General features: G+C 41.2%; 3 protein-coding genes across 3 annotated transcripts; all 3 read left to right on the forward strand.

Annotated features, from left to right (window-relative positions):
- Positions 1-694: 694 nt before the first annotated feature.
- GCK72_004039 (uncharacterized protein) lies at positions 695-9553 on the forward strand (the record flags this gene model as incomplete). The annotated part of the gene is made up of 22 exons (XM_053724419.1): positions 695-811; positions 1469-1599; positions 1671-1780; positions 1829-1961; positions 2634-2869; positions 3336-3458; positions 3698-3739; positions 3835-3923; positions 4119-4244; positions 4824-4962; positions 5248-5375; positions 5424-5629; positions 5678-6047; positions 6161-6533; positions 7008-7093; positions 7141-7373; positions 7427-7550; positions 7596-7735; positions 7782-7984; positions 8366-8463; positions 8562-8768; positions 9380-9553. 22 exons carry the CDS (start codon positions 695-697, stop codon positions 9551-9553), a joined length of 3588 nt encoding a protein of 1195 aa, XP_053588613.1.
- A 290-nt stretch (positions 9554-9843) lies between these two features.
- On the forward strand, positions 9844-12619 carry GCK72_004040 (uncharacterized protein; the record flags this gene model as incomplete). The annotated part of the gene is made up of 9 exons (XM_053724420.1): positions 9844-9883; positions 10429-10626; positions 10680-10832; positions 10897-11030; positions 11079-11489; positions 11585-11716; positions 11976-12059; positions 12126-12289; positions 12388-12619. 9 exons carry the CDS (start codon positions 9844-9846, stop codon positions 12617-12619), a joined length of 1548 nt encoding a protein of 515 aa, XP_053588614.1.
- A 533-nt stretch (positions 12620-13152) lies between these two features.
- GCK72_004041 (uncharacterized protein) lies at positions 13153-17916 on the forward strand (the record flags this gene model as incomplete). Its single annotated transcript, XM_053724421.1, has 11 exons — positions 13153-13183; positions 13234-13271; positions 13325-13413; positions 13517-13614; positions 13661-13715; positions 13768-13837; positions 13929-14033; positions 14405-14575; positions 15559-15758; positions 16596-16959; positions 17785-17916. The coding sequence occupies 11 exons, from the start codon at positions 13153-13155 to the stop codon at positions 17914-17916; spliced, it is 1353 nt and encodes a 450-aa protein (XP_053588615.1).
- Between the last annotated feature and the right edge of the window lie 71 nt (positions 17917-17987).

Raw genomic sequence — 17987 nt, forward strand, 5'->3', positions numbered from 1 at the left:
TCGAAAGTGAAAAAACGCCCGGAAGTCGGAACTCGGAAGTCGGAAGTAGATTTTTTCGCAAAGATTCAAAAACTCCAAGAGAAAAGTTCATAAAATTCGCGAAAGACCATTTTTCCTTCTATTTTTGCGAGATGTACTTTTCCGAAATCCCACAATTATGGAATAACGGAAGTCGGAAGTAAAATTTTGAAAACAGAAGTCGGAAGTGAAAAACAGCCCGAAAGTCGGAATTCCGCGCAACTCTGTTCCCCAAGTTTTCCAAAACTATCGGTTTTGTAAAGTACGGTTCTTATTCGTAACAATTTTGAAACGTGGCAGTTGGGTTCTGAAATGTCCCTTCTATAACTCGCCCCATTGAGATCACAAATATTTTCGTTTCATGTAGATCAAAAGATTCCTTAAAAGATCAGTCATACCTTCTCCCTAATCCCGAGAGATGCCCTTCTAAAAGTTTTGAAAAGTAGGCGGAGTCTAAAGATTAGTCACCTAGACCCTATGACCACAGGGGACCCTATGACATGGGGGAAGGAAGCCAACAAATTTTTTCGAAATTAAATTTTTTTTCTTCATATTTTTATTCGAAATTTTCTCTGATTTCAATAAGAAACCTTTCACTAATCCCCCGCAAGGAAGCAAGGCATTTCTTAAATTTCCACATTTCACTTTTCAAATTGTATATTTTCCTTTTAAAAAAATGGAATTCCTGTTATTTTTGCTGGTTTTTGGAAGTTTTTCACCGTCTTTCACCGATGGACAAATCACCCAGAGTACTACTACGACGACACCGGTACCAGCGGCGAATCGGAGGACGGTTAGTTGAGAAAAAATCGATAAAATCGTCGAAGACCGCGACGCGACCGCACACGCACTGTTTAGGGTATTGATTTTGGGTGAAGAAGGAGCGCACGCCGCTACGCGACCGCACCGCCTTGAAATTCGTGTTTGCGTACTTCTTTGACTACAGTACTCCCCTAATAGAATTTTTTGTTTGCAAATTCGCTTTATCGCACTTTGTCCAAATTCAGACTAGACGCTCGACTTTTGGGTGAAATCGGTATTTTCAACCAACTTTGACACCTCGTCACAGTTTTCTTTTCGATTCTATCGCACCAATTTTATACTCATTGTGTAGATCAAACCTAGATCTCCATTTTTGTAGTTGGCAACTTTTTTGTACGGGCGGTCCCTGGGGAGAGCGTTCCGAAGTTGGGTATCCCTTTCAAACGCATTTAGCAACTTCAACACACCGCATCTCCCCAGGGACCGCCCGTACAAAAAAGTTGCCAACTACAAAAATGGAGATCTAGGTTTGATCTACACAATGAGTATAAAATTGAAATAACTGAAATAAGTAGGAAAGTCGTGACGGGCTCTCAAAGTTTGCCGTAAAATTTTCAAAAAAAAATTTTAAATTTTTTCAAATTTTTAGGTCATTTCTAGCCAAATTCCTCAAAATTTTTGTTTTCAGATCCGCGTGGGCGTGGCAGCTGTACAAACAACAGAGCTTGATAGCATAGGATGGCCGATGTCAGGTGGTGCGATAAATCTCGCGATTCAAAAGCTACGAGACGACGGATTTATTTCGGCTTTCGATTTCGAGTGGGTTTTTAACACATAGGGCTTCCTTGTGATCTACGTCTCAAGAATTGTTATGATCTACATGATTCCAGACTCACCGTAAACTACACAGAATGCGATCGGTCGTTGGGCGCCGCTGTTGGGATGGAATTCATGAGAAACAAAAAGTTAGACGTGGTTATTGGGGCGCCGTGTCAGGATCGTAAGCTATTTGGTAGATCACAGAAAAAAGCAATCAATAATTTTGTAGCTATGGAAGTGATGGCGACGATGGCGACGTTTTATAAGACACCTCTGCTGGCATGGGGTCTCGTGACGGATTCGAAATTTACTGACGCCGATCGATATCCGTATCTGACGAATATCATGGCTAATTCGTTGTCGTAAGTTGACGGTATCGATAATATTGATATATGATAGTGATGATATTGATATAAGGTATCGATGATTTTGATGTATGATATCGATATCGTCGATCAGAGTTGCGCGGAAGTGATTTTTTCTAAAACGGAAGTCGGAAGTCGGAAGTAAAATTTGTAATCCGGAAGCAAAATTTTGAAAACGGAAGTCGGAAGCCGGAAGTCGGAAGTGAAAAAACGCCCGGAAGTCGGAAGTCGGAAGTCGGAAGTAGATTTTTTCGCAAAGATTCAAAAACTCCTAGAAAAAGTTCATAAAATTCGCGAAAATCAGTGAAAAACTAGTTTTTGGCTGAAGAAAAGCTCATTTTCTGTCTTTTTAGACCATTTTTCCTTCTATTTCTGCGAAATATACTTTTCCGAAATCCCACAATTATGGAATGACGGAAGTCGGAAGTAAACATCCGAAAACGGAAGTCGGAAGTCGGAAGTAAAATTTTCAAAACGGAAGTCGGAAGCCGGAAGTCGGAAGCCGGAAGTCGGAAGTGAAAAACAGCCCGGAAGTCGGAAGTCGGAATTCCGCGCAACTCTGTCGTCGATATATGATCGATGTATGATATCGACGATATCGATGATAGCGATATATGATATCAATGTTTTTCAAAAGTATCGGTTCTAATCCGTCCCTCACCTTTCCAGACTCGGTTTCTCTCTAGTCAAACTGCTCGAAATGATGGATTGGGATCGTGTCGCCCTTCTATATGAAACCAGTGCCCAAGACTACCCGTTATCGATTATAAATGATGTGGAGACGGCGATAAACGAGTACGAAACATATGGAGTCAATGTGGTGGTTAAACAAGCGCTCCCCAGTGGAGATGCCAACGACGCTCAGTACATTTCGGTGCTCAATCGGATTAAGAGCCGGTGTCGGAGTGAGTCAGCACGATTTTCGTTGTCGTCATAAAATTTCCGAAGTTTTGAGCCCCATATTGCCTATATTTAGAAAAATTCTAGTTTTGACCTACACGACCGCGACGCGACCGCAGCGCACCATGAAAAACAAGCTTTCTTGGAGTTGTGCGAGCTGAAATTCAAATTTACTATCCTACATCCAAAAGATGAAACACATTTGCCGGAGTTTTTCATTCTTTCAAAATTCGGCGCGCTGCGGTCGCGTCGCGGTCGTGTAGGTCAAAATCAGAATTCATCCGAATATAGGCAATATGGGGCTCAAAATTTTGGAAATTGCACGGAGAATTCAAATATCATAGAGAAAACCAACGATTTCTTTCAAAAAATCGAGAAAATTTAAAATATAGGCAATATCGGGTTCAAAACTTTGGAAATTTTACGTAGAACTCGAATTTGACATCTACTTTTCATGATTTTGATTTCCAGTCATAATCCTGGTCGTCCAAACGGCGACTCCTCGTCGAAAATATCTGCGAATGATCACCGAGCAGAATATGGCGAACGAGGAGTATGTGCACATTTTGTTAGGTCTGAGGAGTATCGGGTTTGGTGAGTTTTGAAACGAGACTCGACGAGACTCAAACGAGACTCAAACGAGACTCAAACGAGACTCAAACGAGACTCAAACGAGACCCGAACGAGACTCAACGGGACTCAACGGGACTCAAACGAGACTCAACGAGACTCAAACGAGACTCAAACGAGACTCAACGAGACTCAAACGAGACTCAAACGAGACTTAGACGAGACCTGACCGAGACCTGACCGAGACGCAAACCATTTTTCAGGTAAACAAAGCGCAGGCCTGACGAAATGTGAGTTAGGCTGCTGTAAGTTGGATATCTGTCGTGTCTAGTGGTTTGTACCTGTCCTTTTTGTGTTTTGTGATCTACAATAATGTTTTTGTGATCTACAACAATTACAGTATCCTCTGGCATGTCACCTGTATGGGAAGTCAATCCGGATGACGGTTGGAACGAGAGACTTAAAGTGGCGTCGACACGGATGCTGGTTGTGAGTACTGGGTTACGGTAGTCACAGACAGACTACCGTATCTCTCTTCAAGTGAACCCCTCTAATAAAGTTGCACATGTTTTCAGATGGATCTACCGGCTACGGTAGGAGACACGCACACAATGAAAAAAAAATTCAAAAAAAAATTTTTTTTGCCGACAAAAATTTTTTATCGATAAAATTTCTCTCTTCCAGATGGATCTGTCGACCGATGTGCCTGACGTGAATTATCTGAATACGTTCACGTCACAGTGTGGAGCTCAAGTGGTGAATCCGCCGGTCTCGTGTGCAACACCACAGTGTCTGAATGCTTCCACATCGGTAGGAATCAAATTTTATCGATAAGAAATCAATTTTGTTTGACAAAACCATTTGTATCGACAAAACTCATTTTATCGATAAATTTAGATTTTTATCGATAAAAGCTCAATTTTTATCGACAAAGCTCATTTTATCGACAAATTTCAATTTTTATCGATAAATTTCCATTTTTATCGACAAAACTCATTTTATCGATAAATTTCCAATTTTATCGATAAAAACCCAATTTTTACCAACAAAAAATAAATTTTTATCGATAAATATCCAATTTTATCGTCAATAACAACTTTATGTAGGTAAAAATCAGTTTTTATCGACCAAACTCATTTTATCGATAAATTTCCATTTTTATCGATAAATTTCCATTTTTTATCGATAAAAAACTCAATTTTATCGACAAACTTTTTTTATCGGCAAAAATCATTTTATCGACAATTTTTCATTTTTATCGATAAAAAACCAATTTTTATCGACAAAAACAGTTTTATCGCCAGAAATCAATTTCATCGATAAATTTCATCATTTTTATTGGTGAAAATCCAAATTTTATCGATAAATCTCGATTTTATCGTCTTCCAGCCCCCGTCCGCGTTCGCCAGAAGCCTTCACGACGTCTTCTATTTGTACGGATTGGCTATCACCAACGTTTATAATCAGAATCCGGCTAATTTGAATGTTGGGAGCGTTATAAATGACGCTATGCAGGTCACATTTCAAGGTAAGGCTGGACGAGACACGAGACGAGACTCTCGAGACTTTCGAGACTTTCGAGACTTTCGAGACTTTCGAGACCTTCGAGACTCAACTAGACTCAAGGAGACTGCAAGAGACTTAAGACTCCACGAGACCCAAAATCCGATTCTCGTTTTGTCTCGAGACCCGATTCTCGTCAGGTCTTGAGTTGAGTCTCGTTAGGTCTCGTTGCTCAGTTGTTTCGAGACTTGTGCCTCGAGACATGACTCTCGAGACTGTCCCGAGACCGAGACCCACCGAGACGTTTCAGGACTCACTGGAGAAGTGTCAATCAACGCCAATAACACTCGGGTGCCAAAACTGATGCTCTATGCGCTAAACGAGAAGTACGACCAGGCGTCCTACATGAATTTGACCTACTCTGTCGACGGAGGAGCGGTGGGGAGTGACCACGCCCACTTTATCGATTATCGATTGATTTTTCAGAGTGTCTCGTTGGCATACACAAATGAAGCGTCCCTCTGGTTCTGGTATAACGGACTCCGCCCACTTTCCGTCCCAACTTGTGGATTCACCGGCACAGAGTGTCCCCAATCGTTTGTAGATCAATACGGAGCACTCGTTTTTTCGGTGGGCGGAGTCTTGGCATTGGCTCTCTTGTTTTTGATCACTTGCTTCTTTTATGTGTTACGGTAGGGTGGATTTATCGATTTTTATACAAATTTTTATGGTTACTGTAGACAAAGGAAGCTGGAACGTGACCGTATCGACGCGGAATGGCAAATCCCCCTAGTGAAACTTCAGAAGCCACCGAAACGAGAGAAATCTCAAATGTCAAAAAGATCCCTCCAATCGGCACCGTCCAACATCACAGACACCTCGAAAATGACATTTGACAACACTTTTTCCAACTATTCCATATTTTATTTGGATAAGGACCCCGTGCTAAGCACCGCCCATCCCGCATCGAATTTGTTCCGTGCGGATTACGATACTTTTGTGAAATTGAGGAAATTGGAGCATGAGAATGTGAATAAATTCATTGGATTGTCGATTGATGGGGCGGAGTATTTGTCGGTGTGGAAAATGTGCATGCGTGGTAGTTTACAGGTGAGAAATTGGAGAGACGAATCAATTTTTATCGACAAAAATCGATTTTAACTGGAGTCTCGTCGGGTCTTGCCTCCAAGTCTTGACGAGACTCTCATTCCCCGCATTTCCAGGACATAATCGGTCAGGGAAACTTCTCGATCGACCCATTCTTCATGTTTTGCGTGATCCGTGACATGGCCGAAGGGCTCAAATACCTCCATAACAGTTTCCTTCACGTTCACGCGAATCTTCGCAGTGGTACTGTACTTATCAACGAGTCGTGGCAAGCGAAACTCACGGATTACGGTCTCGGGAATCTGGCGGAGGAGAAGAAGCCGATGAAGAGGAGGCAGTTGTGGATGGCACCGGAAGTGATACGGGGGACGTTGTTGCCACATCAAATTGAGAAATCTGCGGATATCTACTCGTTGGCTGTGATTGCGTCGGAGGTTTTGACGAGAAAAGAGGCGTGGAATATGTCGGAGAGGAAGGATACGGTAGATGGTAGGTTGGAGAGCCAAGAGACTAAAGCCTGAAGTCTAAAGCCTTAAGCCTTAAAAACCCTAGACCCTAGACCCTAGACCTAGACCCTAGACCTAACCCTACCCTAGACCCTAGACCCTAGACCCTAGACCCTAGACCCTAGACCCTAGACCCTAGACCCTAGACCCTAGACCCTAGACCCTAGACCCTAGACCCTAGACCCTAGACCCTAGACCCTAGACCCTAGACCCTAGACCCTAGACCCTAGACCCTAGACCCTAGACCCTAGACCCTAGACCCTAGACCCTAGACCCTAGAGCCTAGACCCTAGACCCTAGACCCTAGACCCTAGACCCTAGACCCTAGACCCTAGACCCTAGACCCTAGACCCTAGAGCCTAGACCCTAGACCCTAGACCCTAGACCCTAGACCCTAGACCCTAGACCCTAGACCCTAGACCCTAGACCCTAGACCCTAATTTCCCCAATATTTCAGAAATCGTGTACCGTATCAAGAAGGGCGGCCCAAACCCGCCACGCCCCGATTTGGACATGGACGGTGTGGAGATCAATCATAATTTGGTATGTGGTTTCAAAGTTCAGGTTCTAAAACGTCTCCGTTTTTCCAGTTAATCCTAATCCGTGACTGTTGGAGTGAAGAGCCGATGGACCGCCCGTCGGCCGACGTCATCTGTAATCTTTTGAAGAATATGATGCCGAAAAAGGGGAATCTGATGGATCACGTCTTCAATATTCTCGAGGATTACACAACGAATTTGGAGGTGGAAGTGGAGGATCGGACGAAAGAGTTAACGGCAGAGAAGAAGAAAGCCGATGTCTTGTTGGGGAGGATGTTGCCAAAGTGAGACTTAACGAGACCTAACGAGACCGGGACTCCCACGAGACTCATTTCAGACAAGTCGCCGAACGTCTCAAACAGGGCCAAACCGTCGAACCAGAGGGATTCGACTCGGTTACCGTATTCTTCTCGGACGTCGTCAAATTCACCCAACTCGCCGCCAAGTGTTCACCTTTTCAGGTATTGTAGATCAAAAACTGTTACTGATTTTTTGTGATCTACCAGGTGGTCAATCTCCTCAACGACTTGTACAGTAACTTTGACGCGATCATCGAGGAGCACGGTGTGTATAAAGTAGAATCGATTGGTGACGGATATTTGTGTGTCTCGGGACTCCCGTCGAGAAATGGGAATGCACATATAAAGTGAGAAATCAAGACCGAGATCCACGAGACTTACCGAAAATTTCAGACAAATCGTGGAGCTCTCTCTGGACTTTATGGCCTACTGTAAAGCATTCAAAATCCCTCATTTGCCACGTGAGAGAGTGGAATTGAGAGTTGGCGTCAATTCTGGACCGTGTGTCGCTGGAGTTGTTGGTCTAAGCATGCCACGTTACTGTCTTTTTGGGGATACTGTAAATACGGCGTCTCGAATGGAGAGTAATGGGAAGCGTGAGTGATTTTAGAAGAAATGGTTATGATATTCGAATTCTACGTAAAATTTCCAAAATTTTGAGCCCCATATTGACTAGGTGTGGTGGAAATTGATTTTTGACCTACAAGATCTATAAGAAAGACCGCGACGCAGCCGCAACGCGTGGGCCAGTTGTCAAATTGGAGCGTCACTATCTATCCTACAGTGTCATCTGTCTTATGAATCCATTAAAACAACAAAATGACAAATATTATTTTCAACTGCGGTGCGGTCGCGTCGCGGTCGTGTAGATCAAAAATCAAACTCCGCCAAACCTAGGCAATATGGGGCTCAAAACTTTGGAAATTTTGCGTAGAACTCGATTTGACTGGAAATCCTTCGATTTTTCCCGTTTTCAGCGTCCCACATCCATCTAAGCGCCGCCTCCTACACACTTCTCATGAAACACTACCCGAATCAATACAATACAGCGTCGAGAGGTGATGTTATTATAAAAGTGAGTTTGACAGCAAACGCGCTCTATTGATAACTCTTGAAAAAGTCGAAAAAAATCCATGAAACACCCAATTTTTCAATTTTTCAAAATTTTCTCAGTGGAGCGCACATGCATGCCAACTCGATTTGTTTCAGGGAAAAGGAGTGATGGAAACATTTTGGGTTTTCGAAAGAAATAATCAATTCATGCTGTCCTCGTCGAATTCTGCATATAATCCTGATAAGAACAAGAAGAAAAACGATGATGACAGTAGTGACGGCTCCGTGGGCTCATCGACGCCTCCGAGTACTCCGCCGATGCATGATGTGAGTTTTTTTGGGGTATGGGAAGCAATGGAACAGAATTTGGATGTTTTCAAAAAAAAATTTTTTTTTGGAATTTTGGATTTTCTCGCTATTTTTTAGAAATCGTAGGTTTTCACTATGATTTTAAAATTCTCCGTGAAATTTCCAAAATTTTGAGCTCTATATTGCCTATATTTGGATGAATTCTAGTTTTGACCAACATGACCGCGACGCGACCGCAGCGCGCCGAATTTTGAAAGAATGAAAAACTCCGGCAAATGTGTTTCATCTTCGGAATGTAGAATAGTAAATTTCAATGTCAGCTCGCACAGCTCCAAGAAAGCCTGTTTTTCATGGTGCGTTGCGGTCGCGTCGCGGTCAGTAGATCAAAACTTGAACTTTTCTAAATATAGGCAATATGGGGCTCAAAATTTTGGGAATTTTACATAGAATCCAAATATGTTATTGTTAATCTTGTTAGAAGCCATTGATGTGACATCCGTTGCGGTCGCGTCGCGGTCGGTGTAGACCAAAATCCGAATTCCATCAAACCTAGTCAATATGGGGCTCAAAACTTCAGAAATTTTATGGAGAATTTGAATATTATAACCATAAATCAACAACTATTCCAGGAGAAACCGAACAGCCCTGTCCGTCACCGTAAACCGCCCGTCCCATCATCACCAACGCTCTCCAAACGGTCTGTGAGCCCAATAATGGAGGCAAAGGCCCGAGATATTCACAACGAGGAGACCGAGGCCCTGTATCGACAATTCCGACGGCAGGAGACGTTGGCGTTGATTTGATCTACAATTTATTTTGGAAAAATTGATACATACATATTTTGCTCATAAAAACCCAATAAATGTGATATTTAATGAGACGAGAGCCAAGACTACAAAGACTACACAAATGACTTATGTCAAACGGGCACAAAATTTCGTGTGATTTTGTGTGAAAAGTGACTGCGGCAGACTACACGCAGCGATAAGAACGATGACGATAATTTTGAAGTACTAATTGAACTGATGCGACTGAAAATAGTATAAATGGAAAGAGTTTGATAAGTGGAATTAAGTTTCTAGACTATATTCTCATGGCTACTCGCTTATTTTTGGTGGTGTTGGCGGTTTGTGGTGAGTTTTCTCATTTTCACACTTAATTCTCGAAATTTTTCAAAAAACTAGAAGTCGTAACAGGTTTTCATTACGATTTTCGACTTCCCCGTGCAATTTCCAAAATTTTGAGCCCCATATTGCCTATATTTGGATGAATTCTAGTTTTGACCTACACGACCGCGACGCGACCGCAGCGCATCGCCCACAGATGACATTTGACAAGCATTTGGTAGTGATTTTCGAATTCTCCAAGAAATTTTAAAAGTTTTGAGCCTCGTATTGCCTATATTCGGATAAAATCGAATTTAGACTTAAATGCGTTGCGGTCGCGTCGCGGTCGTGTATGTCAAAACAAGAATTTTTCCGAATATAGGCAATATGGGGCTCAAAATTTTGGAAATTTTGCGGAGAATACAAAAATTACAACAAGAACGCTCTCCGAGTGAGATGCGTTGCGGTTGCGTCGCGGTCGAGTAGGTCAAAACCAGAATTTTTCCAAATATAGCCAATATGGGGCTCAAATTTCTCCAAATTTTAGGAGAATTCAAAACTTTTATTATCAGCTCTCTCCCTGCCAACCTCCGCCTCGGACTGCACCGAAAAGAAGTTCAAGTCGGGTACAGTATGCGTGTGTGACCTCACAAAATGCGATGAGATTCCAAATATCGATTTATCGTCTGGACAGGCGGCCACATTCACCACAGCCAATTCTGGAGCACGTCTACACCGTGATATCGTGTACGCGACGAATAGTGATCCGTGTAGGTCAAAAATTTTTTTTCGATTTTCGATTATCGATTGATTTTTGCTACAGTAACCAGTCTGCATTTGACAATTGACTCCTCAAAAACGTACCAGACGATTCAAGGTTTCGGTTCGACGTTTTCCGACGCTTCTGGCGCCAATTTGAGAAGTCTTCCCGATAAATTAGCGGATACAGTAATCCGACAGTACTTTTCGGAGTCAGGTGAGGAGTCTCGAGACTTCTCGAGACTTCTCGAGACTTCTCGAAACCAAAATGGAATTTTCAGGCCTAAACCTTCAATTCGGACGTGTTCCCATTGCCAGTAACGACTTTTCCAGTCGTGTCTACACGTATAACGACGTGGCCGACGACTACAGTATGACACACTTCAGTTTGCAACGGGAGGACTATCAGTGGAAGGTACAGTAACCCTGTAGATCGAAAAATGGACGATTTTGATCTACACAGATCCCCTATATGCAAATGGCTCAAAAGTACAATCACAACTTGAAGTTTTTCGGAGTGCCTTGGAGCGCCCCAGGATGGCTCAAGACTACAAACTCCACTTCGGGTTACGGTAGTCTGCTCGGTTCGAGTCAAGGCACCTATCATAAGGCCTATGTGACGTATCTTTTGAAATTTTTCGAGGAATATCAGAAAAATGGAATCGAATTCTGGGCGATGAGCACTCAAAATGAGCCAACAAGTGGTGGGGATAAGAAGACGAAGGCGCAGTCGATGTTGTTCACTGCCGAGACTCAACGAGACTTTATCAAATTGGATCTCGGGCCGGCGTTGAGGACGTCAAGTGCGGCGAAGGCGGTGAAGGTACTCATTATGGATGATAATCGAGGAAATTTGCCGAAATGGGCGGATACGGTGAGTGGGGAGGAGACGAGACCGGGCGAGACTTGTAGGGAGACTTTGCGAGACTTCACGAGAACCTAGACCCTAGACAAAAACCCTATTTTCAGGTCCTTAAAGACTCTGAAACTGCGTCCTACGTCGCCGGAATCGGTCTCCACTCGTATCAGGATTCGGAAAGTGACAAACATCTCCAACAAACCCACGATAATCACCCAAAATACTTTATTTTTGGCACGGAGGTACGCAATTAATCGATACAAAAGAATCAAAAAAGGAAAAAATGAAATCCGCAGTCAGCAGGATTCGAACCTACGCGGGCAGAGCCCAATTGATTTCTAGTCAATCTCCTTAACCACTCGGACATGACTGCACGTCGAGGAGACGACGCGGCGGGTGTATATAAAAGAGGGGAGGAGGAGAGGGAGAGGCGAGGAGAGGGGGGAGGAGGAAAACTGAGAAACTTTTATAAAGTCATTTTGATGACCTAGCTTTTTCTAGGCCAGCGAGGGATACAAGTCGAAGGATTCAGTGGATTACGGTAGCTGGGATCGTGCGGAAGATTATGTTGAGGATATTTTGGATGTAAGTTAAAAAATGTTTTTTTTCTTTTTCAGATTGATTGAAATTTTTTTTAAATTGTACATTTAGGACCTAAACAACTGGGTTGCCGGTTGGACAGAACGGAATCTTATCCTAGACGCCCAGGGTGGACCGTCTTGGGTGTCTGACTTCGCCGATGCACCAATTATTGCGTTCCCCGCGTTGGCGCAGTTCTACAAGCAACCAATGTTCTACGCTATTGCACATTTTAGGTAAGCTAATGCGCTCCATTGACAATTTATCATTAGAGCGCATAGATGCACCATTTTCTAGTGTTTTTTGAAAAATTTTTGAAAATGTTAATTTTCAGTCATTTTATCAAACCGGGAGCTGTGAGAATCGATCATTCACTCAATCTACCCAACTTGGACATTCAAAAAAGTGCATTCTTGAATCCAGATGGCTCGAAAGTGGTCATAATTCTGAATAAGAATGTTTTAGCCCCTTATAGTGTCAGTGTCAAGGACAGTCAACGTTCCTCAGATCATTATCAGGTTCATATGGGTCCCAGATCAATTGTTACTTTGTATATTCAGAATTAATTGCTTGAAAGTGTGAATAAATATTTTTAGTCCAAGTTTTTCTCTGAAAATCGATAATTGGCAGTGGTTTTTGCGAGAAAATGTATTTTTCTAGTTTAATTTTGCCTGAAAATCACGAAAATGTTATTAAAATTTTTTACAAACGCTGAAAAGCTGCTGAAAATTAAGAGTTTTGTGGAATTTAGTGCAAATTGAGCAATTTCGTGGCGAGACCCAAACTTCAATTTTTAAAAACAGCAGTTTTCGCACCGATTTTTATATTTTTTTTTGCAAAATATTGTGGATTTAAGGTTTAAAAAATTTAGTATATAAAATTTATAATAATTAATTATATAATTAGCCTAAAAACCGTTGCCGAAATACGGCCAGGTACGGTAACACTCGTTTGCGCTGTGTCGATTTCCCCGTGGTTTTGATTTACGCGCTGTCTGTTTGTCTATTTATTTTTCGGTGTAAAAACCGAATTTCTAGTGTAAAAAATAGTTTTTTTGGCATAATTCATTGATAAAAGCGTGTTTTCGATCTCAAAAATCATGCAAAACAACCAAAATTTCTATAGAAACGGTGAGAAATATCGATTTTTGAGGAAAAAACTCAAAAAAAATTTTTTGCAGGGTACCCACGATATGATAGCTTTCCCACGTCTTCTAGGGCAAGTTTGGGCGGCGAAAACGATGGAAATGATGGTTTTTCAAGAATTTTCAGAGTTACGGCGTGAGAAACGATCGATATGAGCGTTGGCACGAAGAAGACGACGATTGGTCGACGCCGAGGAGAGAGGAGACGTGGAGAGGGTAATTATATGCAAAAATGATGAAAATAATGCGAAAAAGCTGTAAAAAATCGGTCAAAATCCTGAAAAATCGAAAAATTTCACTGAAAATCGATTTTTTCCAGAGATTCCCGTCGAAACCCGGGTTCCCGTGCTGCTGAGGAGCGCCGACGGAGTGATAGCTGGAAATCGGGTTCTCCAAGAGATTTCCGACATGGTAAAGGTAATTTCTTGTAAAAATTTAGGAAAATTTATGAAAATCGTTCCAGATCGCGCTCCAATGCCCATCGACGACGAATTTCTGGATAGATATGGTGCGAAAAGGTGAAAATAATGGAAAAATCGTCGATTTTTACGTTAAATTTGTGGTTTTCAGGCTGAATAATGGAAATCTAGTGGATAGAGATGGTTACACACTGAGAACTCGTGATCCAGACTGTCGGGCGGTAAGTTTCGCTGAAAATACCGAGAAAAATCGATAAAGATTGGATTTTTAGCTATTTTTCTATTCCAAATCATTAATTTTAGCATTTTCAGCCCTCTCCACCCACATTCAATCCAGGAAGAGAGATGCGACGATCAGGAGATGGAAAACCTCCACCTGGTCTAGCGAATAGGCTTAGTGAGGAGGATTTAGACAAGGTGCGGGTGATTTTGAGCAGAAAATTCGGATTTTTGGGCTCAAAATTCGTTTAAAATGGATTTTTATCGATTTTCCGGCCGAAATTATCCGAAAACTCATTTTGATTCGTCTGAATCTCCGTTGTACTGGTTTCCAATGGACTTTAATAAATTCTGGAGCTTTTCGAGCGAAAAATCTCCATTTCTGACTCAAAAAACGCGAATTTCAAAGTTTTAATGCTGTGAAGTTGTTTTTCGAGCCAAAACTCAGTTTTCCGGGTAAAAAAAAACTCAAAATCTCAATTTTCGACTCATTTTTTCGCGCCAATTCTCGAAAAGTTATGAAAAAATGCTCGGAAACTCAACTTTTTCACCCATTCCCACAGTTTCAGAAAGCTCGTCAACAAATAGAAATGATGAATCGAATGGCGACGACGCAACAGAAGGACGAAGAGAAAAACGAGAAGAAACAACGGAATGAGAGAAAACGGAGGAATCCGGATGAAGGGGAAGACGAGTATGAAGAAGTCGAGGAGCCACCAGTGAAAGAAACACCGATTGAGGTAGAATATCGACGGAAAATTGCGAAAATTCGTGTTTTTCGGCAAATTTTGAGCCAAAAAAATGACAATTTCTGACTGAAAAACTGGATTTTTCGTAAATGCTGGCCTAGGAACCGACAACTCGCCCATAATCTTCTGAAAATCACAATTTTGTCAGATTTGACTTCAAAAAAGTCAATTTTTGACTGAAAGATGGCATTTTTCGTAGTTAAACACACTGAATGTTACCGAAATCGTTATAAGAAAGTCGTGGCCTAGAATCCGACAATTCGGCTATCATAATATCGAAAATGACGTCACACAGCTGAAACGTGTGCTACCGTAAGATTCTTGTGCGGAAAATTTGGATTTTTCAATGATTTTCAAGCGATTACCAACAATTTTAAGAGAAACCTCTTGAAATCTTTGAAAAATCCAATAAAAATCCATATTTTGGGCTCCAGAATCTTACGGTACCACTCGTTTCAGTAATGGCCGAATTTTCGAATTCTAGGCCACCACTTTTTTATACCGATTTCGACCACACACAGGGTCTAGGGTTGAGTAGTGAAATCGTATGCGCTCCACTAGACATTGGCGGCAAATTCAAGTTTTAATTTTTGCAATTCGCTGTTTCACTGTGGCATTTTGATACGCAGCTTAATCGACCAGTTTTGAGCCGATTTATGCCAGTTTTCCCGCATTTTTGGCCAGTTTTTCGACCGTCGCGCGTCTTTTCGAGATCAATTCTATTCATAAAATAAATAAAATTTTTAAATATAAAATTTATTTTGAATTTCGCGCTAAAATTTCAGCTGATTTCAGCGGAGCGCGTTTATTTTCACTACTCATCCTGAGACCCTGTGACCACAGATCTACGAAAAATGTCACTTTTCAGTCAAAAATTGACTTTTTTGGAGTCAAATGTGAGAAATTTATGATTATCAGAGGATTATGGCCGAGTTGTCGGATCCTAGGCCACCACTTCTTTTTTTCTATTCCAGACCTCCAACCCCTACTGCAACAACATCAAAAAGGCACTTCTGACGTCTCCGCCTTCTTCTTCTGAATCCTTTCATCATTCATCGAATTATTTGGGAAAAAACCCTCGAAATATCCCATATCGACCCGCAATTTCACAACAGAAATCATGGTTTCAAGAGTATAAGCAACGGGTGGACACATTGAAGGAACAGACGTATGGGTACGGATTTGTAAAGCAAAAATCTGAAAATTTAGGTGGAAAAATGACAAATTTTGAGCATTTTTACCACAAATTCGTGATTTTTCGAGATTTTTCAGGTTTCTAGTATCGAAATTCATATTTTCGGTATAAATTTTTAACTTTTTGACTGAAAAATGATATTTTTGACTTTATGTCTGGAATTTTTGAAATTTCGTTTCGAAAAATGCCATTTTCAGCTAAAATACTTAAAAATTCGTATTTTCTGTATCAAAACTTAACATTTTTGACCAGAAATGTCTTTTTCTTGCGATTTTTGATATATTTCTGATGATTCGGTGAAAATCTCGTTTTGAAATCGAAAAATTGCGATTTCTCACTGATTTTTGATAATTACACTGTAAAATATTGCATTTAACACGACAAATCGGAAATTTTCGTTCAAAAAATACTATTTTTAGCTGAAAAATCACATTTTCAAGGTGAAAATGTGTAAATTTCTAATGAAAAATACTTATTTTTCAGACTTTTCACTTCAAAATTCGTATTTTCGGTGTCAAAGTTTGAAATTTTCAACGAGAAATACCACTTCCGGCTGAAAACTGAGATTTCCTATGTATTTTCGTTGATTCGGTGAAAATTCCGTTTTGAAATCTAGTTTTTGGTCAGAAAACATCAAAATACGCATTGTTGGTACCAAATGACATTTCCAGTCGAAAAATTGCGATTTCTCACTGATTTTTGATAATTACACTGTGAAATGTTGCATTTTTCGCGAAAAATCTGAAATTTTTGTTCAAAAAATACTATTTTCAGTCTGAAAATGTCTATTTCTAGCTGAAAAATGCTCATTTTCAGCCCCTCCCCATCACTTCCCGCCGCCACGCCCGGCTACTTCTTCAAGTCTCAACCCACGCTCTCCACGTCATCTGGAGCATCCACAACGTCTCCAGGAGCTCCATTCTCCTCCACATCATCACCATACTACGCGGTGGCGGCGACGTCTTCTTCTTCTTATCTCCAGAATCCTCAGAATGTGAATCCATTCGGTGTGCCGAGAGACGTCCCGATTCCCGACGTCGTCTATCCGCCGTCGACGCCGACGCCTCCTGGAGCCACGTCACGATATGCGAATCAATATTTGAATGGGATCAGTGTGGCGTCGAGTGCGACGATGAATCCATTCGGCGTGTGGAGTGGGAATAGTAATGATGGAATACAGGTGCGGAAAAAATTCGATAGATTTCAGAATACGAATGTTGGAAAACCGGGATTTTCACCCAAAATCGATGTTTTTGGCTCTGAAACCACGTTTTTGACCGGAATTTCTGCCAAATTCTATGTTTTTTGGCTCGAAAACCACTTTTTTGACCGGAATTTCTGCCAAATTCTATGTTTTTTGGCTCGAAAACCACTTTTTTGACCGGAATTTCTGCCAAATTCTATGTTTTTTGGCTCGAAAACCACTTTTTTGACCGGAATTTCTGCCAAATTCTATGTTTTTTGGCTCGAAAACCACTTTTTTGACCGGAATTTCTGCCAAATTCTATGTTTTTTGGCTCGAAAACCACTTTTTTGACCGGAATTTCTGCCAAATTCTATGTTTTTTGGCTCGAAAACCACTTTTTTGAGCGGAATTTCTGCCAAATTCTATGTTTTTTGGCTCGAAAACCACTTTTTTGACCGAAATTTCTGCATTTTTACTGAAAAAGAATTCGATTTTTGGCTAATTTCTGATAATTTTCGGGTCAGAAAGTGATTTTTCTCAATCAAAACAAGAAAAGGCATTTCCGCTTGCAGATTTCAAAATTTTGGTCTAGAAGTTCACATTTTCCGAACCGAATTAAACATTTCGTCGCACAGAAATCGATTTTTTAAAGCAAATCGACTTTTTTCTTTCAAAAAAGATGGATTCTGAAGAGAATAACACATTCTCAGTAAGAAAACCCGGAAAATCATGATTTTGAGCTGAATTTTTATAAAAATTTTGAAATTTACCATTGGAAAAGTCAATTTTTTCGCTGAAATCTCAAATTTTTCGTTTCAGCAACTCGCCCACGCACCCCCACCACCGCCTCCTCCAGAAGACCGCCGACGCGATTCATCGGATTCGGATTCAGAAGACGAGGCGATGACGAAACTTCGACAGATTATCGAGAATTATGGATCGAAACGTTGAAAAAACGTATTAATTTATTGATTTTTGTAATCAATTTCACTCATTTTCTATCATTCCGACGCATATCTTCT

Source organism: Caenorhabditis remanei, chromosome II, assembly GCF_010183535.1.
Source record: "Caenorhabditis remanei strain PX506 chromosome II, whole genome shotgun sequence".
Taxonomy (NCBI): Eukaryota; Metazoa; Nematoda; class Chromadorea; order Rhabditida; family Rhabditidae; genus Caenorhabditis; species Caenorhabditis remanei.